The sequence below is a fragment of the Gorilla gorilla genome, chromosome 12 (assembly GCF_029281585.2).
Source record: "Gorilla gorilla gorilla isolate KB3781 chromosome 12, NHGRI_mGorGor1-v2.1_pri, whole genome shotgun sequence".
NCBI classification, from domain to species: Eukaryota; Metazoa; Chordata; class Mammalia; order Primates; family Hominidae; genus Gorilla; species Gorilla gorilla.
The window spans coordinates 37,061,612-37,079,539 of record NC_073236.2 but is presented as its reverse complement, the minus strand read 5'-3'; the positions used below and the strand labels follow the sequence as shown (position 1 = coordinate 37,079,539).

Sequence of the window (17,928 nt, the reverse complement as noted above, 5' to 3'; positions counted from 1 at the left end):
CCCTGGTTTTGCATTGATCTCCTAGAGCAGGTGGCCACACTTGCACCTTTTTCTCAGAAGTGGAATTGGAGTAAGGAGCCAAGTTCACCTATCATGATCATGTGACATAGTGGTTTGAGATCATGTGACATACTGGTACGGGGATCATGTGACATTGGAATGGGAACAAAAAGCAGGAGACCCAATATTTCAGGTAAATAACCAATCCAAGAATAAAAATTGCTAGTATTTCCTGTTATCTTTTTAAAGCGAATTATCTGTTTCTTACTCACAAATTTAGAAGCTGTTTGGCACAATTTTAGATATCTAGAAACAATCTATCAAAATATGCCTCCTGAGCAACTTGGGGGTTCATTAGATTAATTAATTGTGGTTAATAAACCCTTTGAAATCCTCTTATTAATTGGGTCACCTAAGTCCTAAGTACTATTATAACCAGGCCTAATGAGGTCAATGGTTTAAAGAGAGGGTTTTAAACCATATATAAAGCTCCTCTAATGATCGTTGGTACAGGACGAAGGTAAGAAAAGCCAGGTGAGTCTTCATGCTGGTGTTTAAATTTTCCTCCACAGCAGTAGAGCCACACTGATGTCTACTCTGTTGAAGCCAGGTGCGCAGTGAACTACTGACTAATGGATTCTCCAATTGTTAAACCTATGTTACAGGACAAAGGCCATCGCTTTGTAAAAGCTTGAAGTGCAGTTTGCTGCTGAGTACAGAAGACCTTTGCAAACAGAGAGGGGAGATTTTCTCTGTAAGGTTGCAAACAAGGTTAGTGCTGGCCTTCTTATGTCTTGTAAAACTTATAAGCTACCATTTGAATGAAACCAAGAATAGAGTTGATTGAGGAAGAAATGGAGCAGAGGAAACCTCTTCTAAGTCATGTTCTCATGCTCCTGTTGGTATTTTGTTTTATTTTGTTTTCCCTACGGAGACCCTGGTATAAGAATGGAAACACCCAGGCATGGTGGCACGCATATGTCACCCCAGCTACTCAGGAGGCTGAGGTGGGAGGATCGCTTGAGCCCAGGAGTTTGAGGCCATAGTGAGCTATGATTATGCCACTGCACTCCAGCCTGGGTGACAGAGCAAGATCCCATTTCTAAATAAATGAATGAAAGACCAAAACTGATCCTTGAAGCCAGGGGTAGGGTGAATAACTAGAATGAAAGGATCAGTATTTTTTTTTAAAAAGAAAGGGAACAAAATTGTGGGGTTACCAAGCTTAGAGATGGGATGGGAGTGTATATTTAGTTACATATGTAAGATATGCATGACTCATGTCAATATGAAATTGGATTGAAGTGAGATTAGGAGTTTATGCTTAAGAAAGAGAGTGTGCCAACAAACTACGTACTGAGCCTGTGAGAATACTATCTTGAAACAGGGAAATGAGTAGTGAATTGGAAATAACTCTAAACTTTTTAAAATATCAAAGCAAATTTTTCTTTAGGAAATTTTCAGGTTTTAAAATTAACCAGTTTCTATTTCAAATCAGAGCAGGTCCTGGAAGATTCCCCGCCATGTTATCCTCCATGGTGTTTTGGGGACTAATTGCCCTCATTGGTAAGTCACTGGCTGAGATTTAGCATTGTTCACAGGGTGTCCACTAAAACCTCCAGCACAATCATGAATCAGAAAGAGCAATGATTACCTGTAATGGAAGAGTGGGCTCTCATTCTGACCAGCTTGGCCATTAATCAACTATTATTTCTATAATTAACAGTGTGTTCTGCTTGCTAAGCAGGTGAAAAACAGGATCTATGGGAATTTCAAATAATCTAATATTTATTGATCTGCTTACTTCCTGTCTGACAATGCACCTATCAGGCTGGATATCTTACCGAGAGGTATATGGAACAGTGCCTTGGAAGCAAGACACATGAAGAGACAATTATCAATGCCAAGCAGTGGATGAGAGTTCAATGTGTATAGGTGGGAAAAAAGCACTAGTCTGGGAAAGGTTTGGGAGGAAGAGCTCACATCCAACTAGAATGCTCAGATGTGAAAGGCTTTTGGGGGGGACATGTCAATTGAAGGATGCTTGGTGATTTAATAAGAAAAGGGAAGAGCCTGCTGGATGGGAAGAAAGATTTCAGTAAAAAAGCAGAGGCGGAAATGAATGAAAAGACTTTGGGTCAGTGTGGTCTGGACAGACGAGGGGGTTTCTGGGGGGAAGGCTGGAAAGATAGGTTGGTGAGTCGGCAAGGGATCTTGAATAAGAGAATGTGAAAACTTTGACCTAAGCAAAATGAAAAGCCATTATGAGCAATGTTCAAGTTGTCTTTAATTATAGAATGGTGACTGAAAAGAAAGTGTTTCTAAAATGTTTAATTCTAAATTTGGAAAAACAAGGCTACCCAAAAGTAATTTCCAGTTACTTATGGTCAAAACAGGGCAACATAGTTTTAAACTTTTACTCTTTTTAGATTGCCAGGTGAGAGCAGAGTTAAATAGCCAGTAGATTAATTATGAGCTACCATATTAGCTGTGTATAGCTGAAAGGTGACTCTTAATTTAAAAAGGGCTTGTGTGTTTATAAGGCCTACACAGGCAGTGTAGGGTCCATGGTCATATTCCAGTTCCCTTAAAGCAGTGGTTCATAAACATGTGTAAGAGTCAACTGGGAATGCTGGGTAAAATGCAGCTTCTTTCGCCTTATACTGCAAGATTTTGGTGCAGTAGATCTGGTGTGAAAAGCCCAGCGATAAGCCTTTTTTTTTTTTTTTTTTTTTTTTTTGAGACAGAGTCTCGCTCTGTCACCCAGGCTGGAGAGTGCAGTGGTGCGATCTCAGCTTACTGCAAGCTCTGCCTCCTGGGTTCATACCATTCTTCTGCCTCAGCCTCCCAAGTAGCTGGGACTACAGGTGCCCACCATCATGCCCAGCTAATTTTTTTGTATTTTTAGTAGAGACAGGGTTTCACTGTGTTACCCAGGATGGTCTTGATCTCCTGACCTCGTGATCCGCCCGCCTTGGCCTCCCAAAGTGCTGGGATTATAGGCGTGAGCCACCATGCCCGGCCCAGTGATAAGCATTTTTAATAAGCTTCCTGGGTAACTTTGATGCCTGTGGTCTGTGGGCCACACAGTGAGCCTGGCAAAGACTGCCTCCCAGTGAAAGGATACTGAACCTGTCAATATAAGGACACTTGATCCAGATAATTTAAACAATCCCTTTCTGTCTCATTCCTTCATCCATCCAACTATCCATTCTTCCATTCAGCAAATGTTTATTAAATGTCTACTTTGTGCCAAGCATTGTTCCAGGTGCTGAGGAGGATACAGCAGAGAAAAACATCTAGTATGTGACCTAATGAAATTTATCTTCTAGTGAGAGGAACGAACAGAAAGAGAGTGAGAGGAAAAAGGGAAGAGAGAGGGAAAGAGTGAGAGGAAGGGAGGGAGATAAAAACATTTCACCTGTAAAAATTTTTGGGCCAGGCACGGTGGCTCACACCTGTAATCCCTGCACTTTGGGAGGCCGAGGCAGGCGGATCAAGAGGTCAGGAGATCGAGACCATCCTGGCTAACACAGTGATACGCCATCTCTACTAAAAACACAAAAAATTAGCCAGGTGTGGTGGCGGGCGCCTGTAGTCCCAGCTACTTGGGAGGCTGAGGCAGGAAAATGGCATGAACTTGGGAGGCGGAGCTTGCAGTGAGCCAAGATCGTGCCACTGCACTCCAGCCTGGGCGACAGAGTGAGACTCTATCTGGAAAAAAAAAAAAATTTTTTTTATGTGTCTCTAACATATAAGGACCAGCTCTGGCACAAAAAGATGTTCCTGGTTCATCTTGAACATTTCCTGCCCCAGGCTAGCAATCAGCCATTATTCTGAGGAGCGCTGGTTCCTCTTAGCAGGAAATGGTATTTAGAGACCACAGTGTGGGAAGTAAAAGTGCTCCATTGCTATGGAGTTGTCATTTATTTCAGGTGTTTTCAGTGGCAGGAACTAGAAAATATATATTTTTAAAAGAAAAACAACGATGCATTCAGATATTTCACATTTATATTTAAGAATGCAAGCATTTTACATCAGTTTTATATTTGTACCTCTGCTATCTTACACTAAAAATCCTAGTTCTAATGACATTAGCATTATTACTTATTTACATACAATAGTGTCAAAATAACTATGACAGTATTACCAACCAACGAGACAGTAAATATAATTTAAGATTTTCTTGTGATTATTTATGTTCACAGGATGGATTCCTATGTAGTGGTATACACTTATATGGATATATTTTAAAGTCACTTAAGATAATTCTCCTCTATGTGTTTATTAATCTTTCAATTTGTTATAGAGTTATGTTCATTTGTTTTTCTTTTTTATGATTCCATTTTTCCCTATTTGATTTAATTTTAAAATTTATGATAACATTTACATGGTTCCAAAATAAAAACTTTAAAAAAGATAGTCTATCCCCATCCCTGTTCCCTTTACCTTCCTCTTACTCTCTCCATAACTAACAATTTTTATCAGTTTTTCATTCATCCTTGTATTGTTTCTTTTGAAAATATGAGCAAATCACACAAAATATACGATTGTATTTTCTTACCTTTCTTACACAAAGAGTACAATTCTATAAATACTGTTTTGTCCCTGGAGAGAATTTTACAGGAGTATATACAGGTCTTATTCTTTCCTTTTGCAGCTGCATAGTACTCCACTGTGGACATAGCATCACTTACTCAACCAGTCCGTAAATTAATGACATTTGTGTTGTTTGCAGTCCTTTGCTCTTATAAACAGTGCTGGAATGAACAGCCTATCACAAAACTGTGTTCCACAGCAATGTGTGAGACAGCCTGTTTCCTCACAACCTCTCCCACAGAGGGTATTGCCAAACCTTTGGGCTCTTGCCAACTAAAGAGCTGGAAAATGCAGTCGGGCGTGGTGGCTCACGCCTGTAATCCCAGCACTTTGGGAGGCCAAGGTGGGCGGATCACAAGGTCAGCAGATCGAGACCATCCCGGCTAACATGCTGAAACCCCGCCTCTACTAAAAATACAAAAAATTAGCTGGGTGTGATGGCAGGCACCTGTAGTCCCAGCTGCTGGGGAGGCTGAGGCAGGAGAATGGCATGAACCTGGGAGGCGGAGCTTGCAGTGAGCCATGATCGCACCACTGTACTGCAGCCTGGGCGACAGAGCAAGACTCTGTCTCAAAAAAAAAAAAAAAAAAAAAAAGAGTTGGAAAATGCTGTCATAATGATGTTTTAATGTGGCCTTTCTCTTCTTTTGAGTGTGGTTTAATGTCTTTTATATGTTTAAGGACCATTTTCTTTTTTTGTCTATAAACTCGCTATATATTCTGCTGATAAAGTGATATTTGGACAGAGACCTGAAGGCATGATCATGTAGATACCAGGAGGAATAGCATTCTAGGCAAAAGGGACCACAAACATACAGGCTTTGAGGCAGAAACCTGCCTGGCATGTTGAAGGATAAGCACAAAGAAGAATGTGGCTGGAGGAGAGTGAGCAAAGGGAAAGAGAAGTAGGAACAGGAGCAGAGGGCCACATCTAGTAGGTCTTGGAGGCTGCAGGATGGACTTGGCTATTCCCCTAAAGGAGGAGAAAGCCACTGGAAGGTTAAGAGAGAAGACTGATAGCAGCCCATGCATATTCCCACAGGGCCACTCCGTCTACTAAGTAGAAGATGGGCTGCAAGAGTGAATCAGGGAGGTCACTTAGAAGGCTGTTAGGAGAGTCCAGATGAGCAATGATGCTGGCTGGGACTATGGCAGCAGCAGAGGTGGGAGAAGTGGTTAGATTCTTTTTTTTTTTTTTTTTTTTTTTTGAGACAGAGTTTTGCTCTTTTTGCCCAGGCTGGAGTGCAATGGCGCGATCTCGGCTCACTGCATCCTCCTCCTCCTGGGTTCAAGCGATTCTTCTGCCTCAGCCTCCTGAGTAGCTGGGATTACAGGCATGCACCACCATGCCTGGCTAATTTTGTATTTTTAGTAGAGATGGGTTTCTCCGTGTTGGTCAGACTGGTCTTGAACTCCCGACCTCAGGTGATCCGCCTGCCTTGGCCTCCCAAAGTGCTGGGATTACAGGTGTGAGCCACCATGCCCAACCAGATTCTATTTTTTTTACATCAAACATTTTAACAAAATCCTTTTTTTTTTTTTTTGAGATTTGAGACAGGGTCTTGTTCTGTTGCCCAGGCTGGAGTGCAGTGGCACCATCAAAGCTCACTGCAGCCTCGACCTCCCGGGTTCAATCAATCTTCCTGTCTCAGTCTCCCATGCAACTGGGACTACAGGCATGTGCCACTACACCAGGCTAATTTTTGTATTTTTTGTAGAAATGAGTTTTGCCATGTTGCATAGGCTGGTCTCAAACTTCTAGGCTCAAGCAATCGTCCTGCCTCAGCCTCTCAAAGTGCTGGGATTCTAGGCATAAGCCACAACATCCAGCCCTAAGTACTGTCTTATAACAAATATTTGGACTCTTAAGGTACAAGTTAGCAGTCCTTGAAACCGTTAGAACAAACTTTTCAACATTACAGAAAATAACTTTGTATCTCCTTTAGCAAAAGCTCTGCCTCTCCTGTAACAGGTAGACTTGGACAGAAATTCACTTTTTAATGACAGAACAAAAAGACAAGAATAGATTTGACTTAAATTATTTTGGCAAATTCAATTTTTACTTCTAATTTTATTAAATATACATAGGAACTCAACTTCACAGTAAATGATATAAAATAAGAATATATTTAAATTGTTATGGTGCCCTTCTTTCTTATCTTTCTAAACAAAGGCAAATTGTTTTTTTTTGAATTTTATTTATTTATTTTTATTTTATTTTATTTTATTATTATTATACTTTAAGTTTTAGGGTACATGTGCACAATGTGCAGGTTAGTTACATATGTATACATGTGCCATGCTGGTGTGCTGCACCCATTAACTCGTCATTTAGCATTAGGTATATCTCCTAATGCTATCCCTCCCCCCTCCCTCCACCCCACAACAGTCCCCAGAGTGTGATGTTCCCCTTCCTGTGTCCAGGTGTTCTCATTGTTCAATTCCCACCTATGAGTGAGAACATGTGGTGTTTGGTTTTTTGTCCTTGGCGATAGTTTACTGAGAATGCTGATTTCCAATTTCATCCATGTCCCTACAAAGGACATGAACTCATCATTTTTTATGGCTGCATAGTATTCCATGGTGTATATGTGCCACATTTTCTTAATCCAGTCTATCATTGTTGGACATTTGGCTTGGTTCCAAGTTTTTGCTATTGTGAATAGTGCCGCAATAAACATACGTGTGCATGTGTCTTTATAGCAGCATGATTTATAGTCCTTTGGGTACATACCCAGTAATGGGATGGCTGGGTCAAATGGTATTTCTAGTTCTAGATCCCTGAGGAATCGCCACACTGACTTCCACAATGGTTGAACTAGTTTACAGTCCCACCAACAGTGTAAAAGTGTTCCTATTTCTCCACATCCTCTCCAGCACCTGTTGTTGCCTGACTTTTTAATGATTGCCATTCTAACTGGTGTGAGATGGTATCTCATTGTGGTTTTGATTTGCATTTTTCTGATGGCCAGTGATGGTGAGCATTTTTTCATGTGTTTTTTGGCTGCATAAATGTCTTCTTTTGAGAAGTGTCTGTTCATGTACTTTGCCCACTTTTTGATGGGGTTGTTTGTTTTTTTCTTGTAAATTTGTTTGAGTTCATTGTAGATTCTGGATATTAGCCCTTTGTCAGATGAGTAGGTTGAGAAAATTTTCTCCCATTTTCTAGGTTGCCTGCTCACTCTGATGGTAGTTTCTTTTGCTGTGCAGAAGCTGTTTAGTTTAATTAGACCCCATTTGTCAATTTTGGCTTAAGAAAGGCAAACTGTTAATCTAGATGTTCACATCCCCAGAGGCATTTGTGTCAGAAATGTTTTAAAATTCCTCTCAAAACAATAGACACTGGGGACTGTAAAAGGAAGGAGGGAGGGAGGGAGGAAGGTAGGGAGGCAAGGGTTGAAAACTACACATCAGGTACTGTGTTCACTATTTGGGTGAAGGATCAATAGAAGGCCAATCCTCAGCATCACACAATATGCCCATGTAACAAACCTGCACATGTACCCCCTGAATCTTAAAAAAAAAAAAAAACCTCTCAAGTTTCCTGCTTAAAAACCTGTCAGTTTTAATTCTGACATACAGCATGGTATGACTACAGTGCCTGTAATCCCAGCACTTTGGGAGGCCAAGGAGAGAGGATCGCTTGAGCACAGGAGTTTGAGATTAGCTTGGGCAACATAGCAAAACCCCATCTCTACAAAAAGAGAAAATAAGCCAGTCCTGGTGATATGCACCTGTGGTTCTAGCTACTCAGGAGGCTGGGGTGGGAGGATAGTTTGAGCCCAGGTGTTGGTGCCTGCAGCGAGCTATGATCATGCCACTGCACTCCAGCCTAGACAACAGAGCAAGACCTTGTCTCTTAAAAAAAGGAAAAAAAAAGACTGCACATGTATTTAGGATCTATAAGAGATGAATTTCATAATATTTTGCATAGTGTTTTCAGATTAAGTCCTGTGTTAATACAAAACAAAACAAAAGATCGGAGCAGAGTGGGCATGGGGAACTTCTGTCTGATGAACAAATAATGGCAACAAGAGAGTTGGGGAGTTCTGTCTGTGGCCTTCTGCCTTTGGTTTAGTGATGTTTATTGCAGCAACCCAAGTAATATCTTCTCAGAGGATTCATGTGAGTTACACTTCTGCCTCCTAGGCACTTCCAGGGGCTCGTACCCCTTCACTCACTCAATGAAGCCTCACCTACATCCACGCCTGTACCATGGCTGCTACGGGGACATCATGACCATGAAGACCTCTGGGGCCACTTGTGATGCAAACAGTGTGATGAACTGCGGTAAGTGAAAAGCAGAGCAAATGACTGGCTTCCCCCTTTCATCGTTTTCAGATTCTTTCTTAGGAAGTCACTTAATTTTGAAAAGGTATAATCATCATTATGACAATAGTATCAAAATTAAAAATGAGCAAAAACCACAATCCTGACCAATCTAACAGCCAGCTTCTTTTCATTTTCCACCCCCATTCTTTCCAAACTTTGTCCAGCTGTGTTTATTTCCACATATTGAAACTACTGCTTGAATAAATATTAGACTCTGGCTTTGTTTTTTGGGTGGTGCTGCTGTGTTTGCTTCATGTTACACATGACCATTTGAAGCAATACTGTTCCAAAGTCGTCTTCATCATGTTATCCTGGTTTTAGAGTGTCGGAGCTGGCAGCAACCACAAGGTCACATCAGACCCCAACCCCTCAAATTTACAAATCAGAGCCCAAAGACTCAGCAAGGAGGGGAATACTTCCCAATAGAACAGAACCAACTAGTGGCGCAGCCAGGCTAAAACATACGTTGGCTAACTCCTAGTACAACAGGCTTCCCAGTGCACTAGTGTGGCAGAATTTTTTTTGTGTGTATGACAGAGTCTTGCTTTGTCACCCAGGCTGGAGTGTGATGGCATGATCTCGGCTCACTACAACCTCCACCTCCCAGGTTCAAACGATTCTCCTGCCTCAGTCTCCTGAGTAGCTGGGGTTACAGGTGCCTGCCACCAAGTCCAGCTAATTTTTGTATTTTTAGTAGAGATGGGGTTTCACCATGTTGGCCAGGCTAGTCTTGAACTCCTGATCTCAAGTGATCTGTCCACCTCGGTCTCCCAAAGTGCTGGGATTACAGGCATGAGGAATTTGAAGGAGAAACAGAGCAGAAGCGGCACCTGTTGGGGGTTGTGGATCTGTTTGTTTCTGCAGTCAGAGATCAAAAGGATGTCTTAGAATGGTTGTCCCAAGTCATTAGCAGTGATCAGAGGCTGTGGCTACCTTAGCAAATTTTTAAAAATGGTTTTCTTCTGAAGTAGAAGAAACAGTTTCTTTTCTTTTTTTTAACTTTAAATTCTTTTTTTTTTTTTTTTTTAATTAGAGATGGGCTCTCACTATAATGCCCAGGCTGGTTTCGAACTCTTCCTGGGTTCAAGCAATCCTCCTGTTTCAGCCTCCTGTGTAGCAGGGACTGACTTCAGGCACACACTACCATGCCCGGAAAAACAGTTTCTTTTCTATTGACGTAGGGATCCGTGGTTCTGAAATGTTTGCTGAGATGGATTTGAGGGCCATAAAACCTTACCAGACTCTGATTAAAGAAGTCGGGCAGAGACACTGCGTGGACCCTGCTGTCATCGCAGCCATCATCTCCAGAGAAAGCCATGGCGGATCTGTCCTGCAAGACGGCTGGGACCACAGGGGACTTAAATTTGGCTTGATGCAGGTATTTAGCTAGAAACTTTCTATCAGCCCCACTGCATCCCTCCTCACAGAAGCTCAACCTGAACTAGAAATCCATTTGCAGTGCTTCCAAGCCCCAAAATACCCTGGCATCTGGCTACAGGTACTCCAGCATAATTTTTTTTTTTTTTTGAGATGGAGTTTCACTCTTGTTGCCCAGGCTGGAGTGCAATGGCGTGTTCTCGGCTCACTGCAACCTCCACTCCCGGGTTCAAGTGATTCTCCTCCCTCAGCCTCCTGAGCAGCTGGGATTACAGGCACACGCCACCATGCCCAGCTAATTTTTTGTATTTTTAGTAGAGACGGGATTTCACCTTGTTGGCCAGGCTGGTCTTGAACTCCTGACCTCAGGTGATCCACCCACCTCAGTCTCCCAAAGTGCTGGGATTACAAGCTTGAGCCACTGTGCCCGGCCACTCCAGCATAATTTGATCTGGGATTTCTGTAACACATCTTTTTATTTTATTCAAGGCTTATTCATTATTAGATATATTTTAAAAAGTATTTTAGGAGTTTCATAACTACCGTTCTGCAACAAATAATATGTAATACACTAAAAGTGAGAAAATCTTATAAACAGCATTTTTGTTACAGGTGTCCTCTTGGGGTTCATGAAGTAGTAAATTTCATCCATGTGGATCAAAACATGGTATAATTGTGCCCTACTTGAAACAACTTGTTCCTTTGGGTAAACTGGAGGAAGGGGATCCAAATTATCTGGATATTTGCTTCCAGGCTCAATTTTAAATTGTCTGTAGAAATACAGACTTCTGGCCTTCCCAGTTAGAAACAAATTTTTATCTGAATTAGCTGGATAATTATTTATTACTATAAATGTGTAGACTTTGGGTGTTATTTGTTTCAAAACAACTTAAATTTTTTTTTTTTGTATATTAGAATGTTTAGCTAAAACTACACCATGTCCATTTCTCCCAAACCTTACTTTGTTTCTCTGACTCTCATCTCTATGAAAGAAAGAACAATCGAATTGACTCTTGGGGGATAAAGGCCGGTATCTATGACTTGAATACCAGGAGAGGAAATTAGGAATGGCAGAAAAATGTGTTACCTCATCCAGATGCTGACTTTATTATCTGAATTTTCTAGCTTGATAAACAAACGTACCACCCTGTCGGTGCCTGGGACAGCAAAGAGCACCTTTCACAGGCTACTGGGATTCTAACAGAGAGAATTAAGGCAATCCAGAAAAAATTCCCCACGTGGAGTGTTGCTCAGCACCTCAAAGGTAGGCTGTATTCTGAGTACTTTGTTTAAATGAGCAATGAATGAGACCACTGAAGGCCAGTGTGACCCGAGACTCCCTGGGAGCATTTCCACGGGGTCAGCAGTGGCCCTGGGAGGAGCTGTCTAGAGGCTGCATTTGCATTCCCTGAACCACTGAGTTACTTTGAGAGGTCCTCCATCCTCAACCTCCATTTCCTCTTCTGCAGAATGTTGGGGTTCTTATTCATTGCTTACTGAGCTATTGAGTAAGCAATACCTTGAAACATAGTGAGACCCTGTCTCTACAAAAAAAAAAAAAAAAAAAAAAGCTGGGCATGGTGACACACAGTCCCAGCTACTCAGGAGGCTAAGCCAGGAGGATTGCTTGTGCCTGGGAGGTTGAGGCTGCAGTGAGCATTGATTACATCACTGCACTCCAGCCTGGGAGACAGAGTGAGACCCCATCTCTCAAAAAAAAATTTATCTATCTATCTATCTATCTATCTATCTATCTATCTATCTATCTATCTATCTGTTTGCCTACCTCTCATAGGTTTTTTCCTGTTATAAGAAACTGTCAACAACTTTCCAAATTGTCTGAACAATGTTACTCTGTGAGTATTTGCGGGACTTCAGGTGCTATATATCCAAGTGGAAATCTCTGCTTGGCTGACCACAGGCCCCCTCAAGTTCAGCATCTCCCAGATGGAATTAACTCACTAACTTCCCACTATAAATTTGCTCTTTCTTCTGCATTTTACGTGTCTTGGAGGCACCATAATATAGCCAGTCATCCCAGCCTGAAAACCATATTGCTTTCTTAGGCTCTCTGGTTCCTTCTCTCTTCACACCCAACCACATCAATTCCTATTAGGTTTACCTTCTATTGGCCAATGTTATGTCCTCCACACTCTAACGGCCTTAATCAGAACAGTTTCTAGTCTCTACTTCAAGGTCCTTGAAGGCAGGGATCAGGACCAGGCATCTTTCTCTCTGGATATCAGAGCAGAGCACAATTATGTTAAACACATACATAACTACTAGAGATAAAATTCTAGGGTAAAATAGCACACACATGCATATGTACACATACCCAAAGAAATAAGTGTGTCTTGGGTACCTTGCAGTCAGTGTGGCACCTCTCCTGGCACATAGTAGGTGCTTGAAAACATTTCCTGAATGAATAAATGAGTGAGTGAATAGATGAGTGAATTATTGAATAAATGAGAGAATGTTACAAGCATTTTCAGCAGAGGATGTACTGGGAGTCTAGTTCTGCCAGGCCTGGATTACATAAAAAAGCAAATCTGATTTTTGCAACAAGAAAGACCAAAGACTTTGGAAAAAGAGAAAGAAAGCAATCTGGAATTTTCCCAGTGATTCTTGGGATAGCACGTCCTTTCAGAAAGGGAGAGAGAGGGAGGAGGATTTGGGACTGCCTGCTTTGGAAGATTTGCCTGGAAAGCTAACATCTTGGCAATGCTCATTGCTTATTTCTGTTGAAAGTTAATATTTGAGCCTAACTCTCTGTGTTTCATTTCAGGTGGTCTCTCAGCTTTTAAGTCAGGAATTGAAGCGATTGCCACCCCATCGGACATAGACAATGACTTCGTCAATGATATCATTGCTCGAGCTAAGTTCTATAAAAGACAAAGCTTCTAGGCAAAGCTCTGTGGGTGGGCCAGGTTGGCAGAGTGCTCAGATGGCTGCCTTTGAGAGTTTTATGTGAATGTGTTGTATACAACACTGGCAAAGAAATGACTAAAATTGTGAAAGAAAATTCATTTCCCAATTTTCTGAATGAAAATAAGCATTGAAAAAAGGAAAGAAAAATAAAAGAAATCCATCCAGTTCACAATATGGTTCCTAGGAAATGGACATAGACATATATATAATTACTTTGTAGTAAATGTGAATATCATGGCAAATGGTCCCTAGGTATTCCAGCCAGGCTTCATTTTAGCCTGTGATTCCAATGCCCACCTACTCCCTGTCTACCAGAATTGCTAACAAGTTAAGTAAGCCTTACCTGAGCCTTTGTCTTTTTTCCAGTATCTGCCCAGAACCCTCAGGCTTTGCTTATGAGAAGTTCCTGACTCGTAAGCCAGCCAATCCATGGGACAATGGAAGAAATAGGGATGGAATTCTAGCTTCATGGGAAACTGAGAGCCAACTGAGGTGAAGCTGTCATTCAAGTTAGATACACCAAGTCCTTCAAACCCACAGCAACCTCCTGTGTTTTCTTTTGTCTGTGAAGATCCAGGGACTGGCTTTTCTTATTTTCAGCAGTTGCTGCCACACGCTTTCTTTCACAGGGTCCATCCCTCACAAAACATGGCTGAAGATAAGCATGTAGGACCCAAATCAATTACGGTTCTTTGGTTGCAAGCAAAAGTAACCACTTATAGAAATTTTAAGCATTAAAAAGAAATTACTGGAAGGCTAACAGAACAAACTAAGAAGGTCAAGGAGATGAAGAGACACCAGGCAACTCTGGGGTCTGGGTAGCAGGAATGGGTTAACCATACTTTACAGCATCCATAGTAAGCAAATGAATTAGCACCCTCACCAATATCCTCATATATGTACTCCAAACACCTTTTTCTGATTATGTCTTCATTCTGCATCACTTTCATAGTGCCAGGAGAGGTTCGGAGCTATTTATCTTGGGTCACATACAAACCTACCCCTTGGCTATTTTGCTACCTTGGTCTTGCTCACACTACCCACAACGGAGAAGAGACAACTCTCTGGAAGGAAACTGTGTGCTGTTTGTGGCCTTTACTTCCATAGTCAGGAGAGGACACAAGTGATAACATGTTGGAGTGTAAAGTGGACGTGTGACACTGTGGCCCTGCTGGGCCTTTAACTCCCTTTGGAGATGTTCAATGAATGTTTCAGTCCATCACTTCTGTTTCTGAGAAGGAATCAAAATCATACACACCTGCCTCTGAGCCCTCTTGGAGAAAGCCAAGTAAATCCTTCTTTGCCCACTGACCTCTCAACCCAGCCTGAATATTTGACCCAGTCAGCACCAGGAATCCTTGTTTCACTGGGCAGGGCCAATGGTCAGTTTGTGTGGCAGGCCCTTAGCAGGTAGGCCAGCAGCTTCTATGACTGGTTGAGGCCCATGCTGTACCAGGTGTTAAATATTTTTATTATCCTCCCTGCATGTGGGCCATCCAGGATGCTCTTCAGATGTTCACTTTGCTCAGGAATGATTTATTTTGGGCTTTCCCTCACATGCATGAATTTCATCTAATCACTAGCCCCTTCAATGTCACTACTTCAACAATAAAGTACATCTAGATGAGATCACTTTCAGGTAATTTGAAAAACAAGAAATAGTACGCTCACGTGTTCCCTGAATGTATTCCCCCAGTGTTCTCTTTATGACTAGGATGCAAGAGATGTCCCATGGGAGACCTCACATTCAAGTTGTCTTAGTTTGGTTCCCCAGAAGCAGAACTTGAGGCAAGGTTTCCAGTGTGGGTAGTTTATTTTGGAACGCTCGTATGAGGTGGCTGGATGATACAGGGACAGTAGGACAGCCAATAAAACGTGTCACCGAGCCAGCTACCACAGTGGGCACCTGAGCTCAACCTTGCAGGAAAACTTCTAGGAATGGTGCAAAACCCACACCACAGAATTATTCTGCCCAAGGTACAAGGAGCTGGGGCATTTATACATCAACTCCTGAGAGCCGTTGGTTGAGGGATCTGCCTGTAGGGCTTTGGGGGGTGTTAATTCTTTGCTACTCTGGTTTGCCTTGCAAATAAGCAACACATATTTCCAAGGAAAAGGGGCTGCAGGTACAGAGGTACAGAGGTACAAATACTGACAGTTGGAAATCAACCGAAAATTCTAAAAGGCCCAGGGATATGGGAGGGTGCTAACAGCATCGGCTTCATCAGGATTAGGTACACCTGGAGGTTGGGACTATCCTTCAAACATTGCTTGTTTTCATCTATGACTTAACAACATGGTAAGAACAATCTGGAAATAACACACAAACTTCATTATGCCTCATGATTTTCATGCCAAGCTTCTCAACAACCTGTTAGAATTAATAGATATAATACAACTATCCAAGTCTTTTTTTTTTTTTGATGGAATTTTGCTCTTGTTGCCTAGGCTGGAGTGCAATGGCGCAAACTTGGCTCACCACAACCTCTGCCTCCCGGGTTCAAGCGATTCTCCTGCCTCAGCATCCCAAGTAGCTGGGATTACAGGCATGCACCACCACGCCCAGCTAATTTTTTTTTTTTTTTTGTATTTTTAGTAGAGACAGGGTTTCTCCATGTTGGTCAGCCTGTTCTCGAACTCCTGACCTCAGGTGATCCATCCTCCTTGGCCTCCCAAAGTGCTGGGATTACAGGCGTGAGCCACCGTGCCCAGTCATCTATCTCAGTCTTTATCCTCTTCCCATCTCCATCTAGCTCAACAGCTGATTCCCAGGGATTTGCTGAGAACAATGTCAAAGATGTTAGACACAAATGTGGCACCATTAGATATGATATCCAGTCATTCTCAATTTTCTTTATATTTTTTGCCTGTGCCCCCTTCAGGTGTTATGAATTATTACATGTCTACATCCTATTATGTAAAACAGCACTTTTATAGTTGTCCAAAAACTAGGTTCTTAGGCCAGGCATGGTGGCTCACGCCTGTAATCACAGCACTTTGGGAGGCCAACACAGGAGGATTGCTTGAGCCCAGGAGTTCAAGATCAGTCTGGGCAACATGGCAAAACCCTATCTCTACAAAAAAATACAAAAATTACCCAGGCATGGTAGCACACGCCTGCAATCCCAGCTACTTAGGAGGTTGAGGGGGGAGAATCACCTGAGCCCGGGGAGATCAAGGCTGCAGTGAGTCATGATTGCACCACTTCACTTCAGCCTGGACAACAAAGTAAAACCTTGTCTCAAACAAACAAAAAACTCCAAAACCAAACCAAAACAAACAAACAAAAAATTAGGTTCTTACTGGAGTATGAAGAAAAACTGTCTTATAAATAGTTTTTGTTGGGTTTTGAAGGGAAGGCTAGGGTTAAAGAAGGACACAAAGAGAGAGAGTGGTGGCTTTGCAGCAAATGCCGGCTTTATGTCCAGCATAAGACCTGCAGCTTAATGCCAATGGCCATCGCCGCTTACAGGCTGGGGCAATTATAGGCTGGGTGGGAGGGGTCTGGAACAGGGGGCATGGCCTGCTGCCTGGGAAAATGTTGATAACATGTTCCCATGATTAGGCAGTTTGGTGCCTGTTCCGGTGCAGTGTGAGGTTCCTTACACTTTCTTCCAGCAGAATATAATAAGAGAGTCAAGCGGTTGGGGAGGCTGTTTGTCACAGCCCAAACCCCTGTGGAATGTTTCACATTGACCAAGGTCTGCGAAATGGCTGGGGGGGTTACAAAATGGTGCAGTTTGGACTAACAGTTTCCAGAGCAAAAAAATAAAAAATAATAAAAACACCTAAAAATATTTCCCTTGCTAGACTTATTCATGATTGTATTCTCATCCTTTCTTTTTCTTGGCCATTAATGCCTCACCTGCTGAGAGAACTGTGACCTAATAAGAAATAGGTGTTGGCCTCTGCAGTGTGGTGCAGGGGAAGCAAGGTGAGGAAGCCTCAGCTTCCACACCGGTGACCTCTAAGAACGCTCTCCACACTGATGATTGAAGTGCTGCGCGCTTCTGTTTTACAATGCTAGGTAGGGGAAACATTCCCCACGCAGACACAATGTCCATTCCCATAATACAATCAGGTAAGAGACGCACGCAAGCACTTCTCACGAAGCCTGCTGAAAAACACCAATTCGCCTACAGACTTTAATTCCATCAACCACTACATCCCTAACTGCAGCCTCCATTAGGACTTAACAGGTTTTGGTGTTACAATACCAGGTATTAAGAAGTGTTAGGCCGGACTTCGTGGCTCACGCCTGTAATCCCAGCACTTTGGGAGGTTGCCGTGGGTGGATCACCTGAGGTCAATAGTTTGAGATTAGCCTGGCCAATATGGTGAAACCCCGTCTCTACTAAAAATACAAAAATTAGCTGGGTGTGGTGGTGCACACCTGTAATCCCAGCTACTGGGGAGGCTGAGGCAGGAGAATCATTTGAACCCGGGAAGCAGACGTTGCAGTGAGCTGAGATCGTGCAACTGCACTCCAGCCTGGGCAACAGGGTGAGACTCCATCTCAAAAAAAAAAAAAAAGTGTTCCCCAGCTGGATGTAATATCTATTCCCATAAAACATTCAGGTAAAGGACACACAGCTTTACCTAAAGTCTGTTTAAACATTCCACCTTTCATGATCCTATCAACCCTTACCTTTTACGGTTCCCTCATTCTAACTGCAGCCTGCCTCAGGGCTT

General features: G+C 42.4%; 1 protein-coding gene across 1 annotated transcript; it reads left to right on the top strand.

Moving 5' to 3' along the window:
• The first annotated feature begins 506 nt into the window (after window positions 1-506).
• On the top strand, window positions 507-13,212 carry LYG2 (lysozyme g2). The gene is made up of 7 exons (XM_055378489.2): window positions 507-534; window positions 666-771; window positions 1,499-1,566; window positions 8,749-8,889; window positions 10,113-10,309; window positions 11,434-11,572; window positions 13,094-13,212. The coding sequence occupies exons 3-7, from the start codon at window positions 1,524-1,526 to the stop codon at window positions 13,210-13,212; spliced, it is 639 nt and encodes a 212-aa protein (XP_055234464.1). The 5' UTR covers window positions 507-534; window positions 666-771; window positions 1,499-1,523.
• The last annotated feature ends 4,716 nt before the right edge of the window (window positions 13,213-17,928 follow it).

What these genes read in the sequence shown, in the direction of transcription:
- LYG2 (XM_055378489.2), top strand. Translation starts at nt 1,524, where the DNA reads ATGTTATCCTCCATGGTGTTTTGGGGACTAATTGCCCTCATTG. An exon ending in GGGACTAATTGCCCTCATTG is followed by an intron (nt 1,567 to 8,748) that starts GTAAGTCACTGG and finishes TCTGCCTCCTAG; the next exon opens with GCACTTCCAGGGGCTCGTAC. An exon ending in TGTTGCTCAGCACCTCAAAG is followed by an intron (nt 11,573 to 13,093) that starts GTAGGCTGTATT and finishes GTTTCATTTCAG; the next exon opens with GTGGTCTCTCAGCTTTTAAG.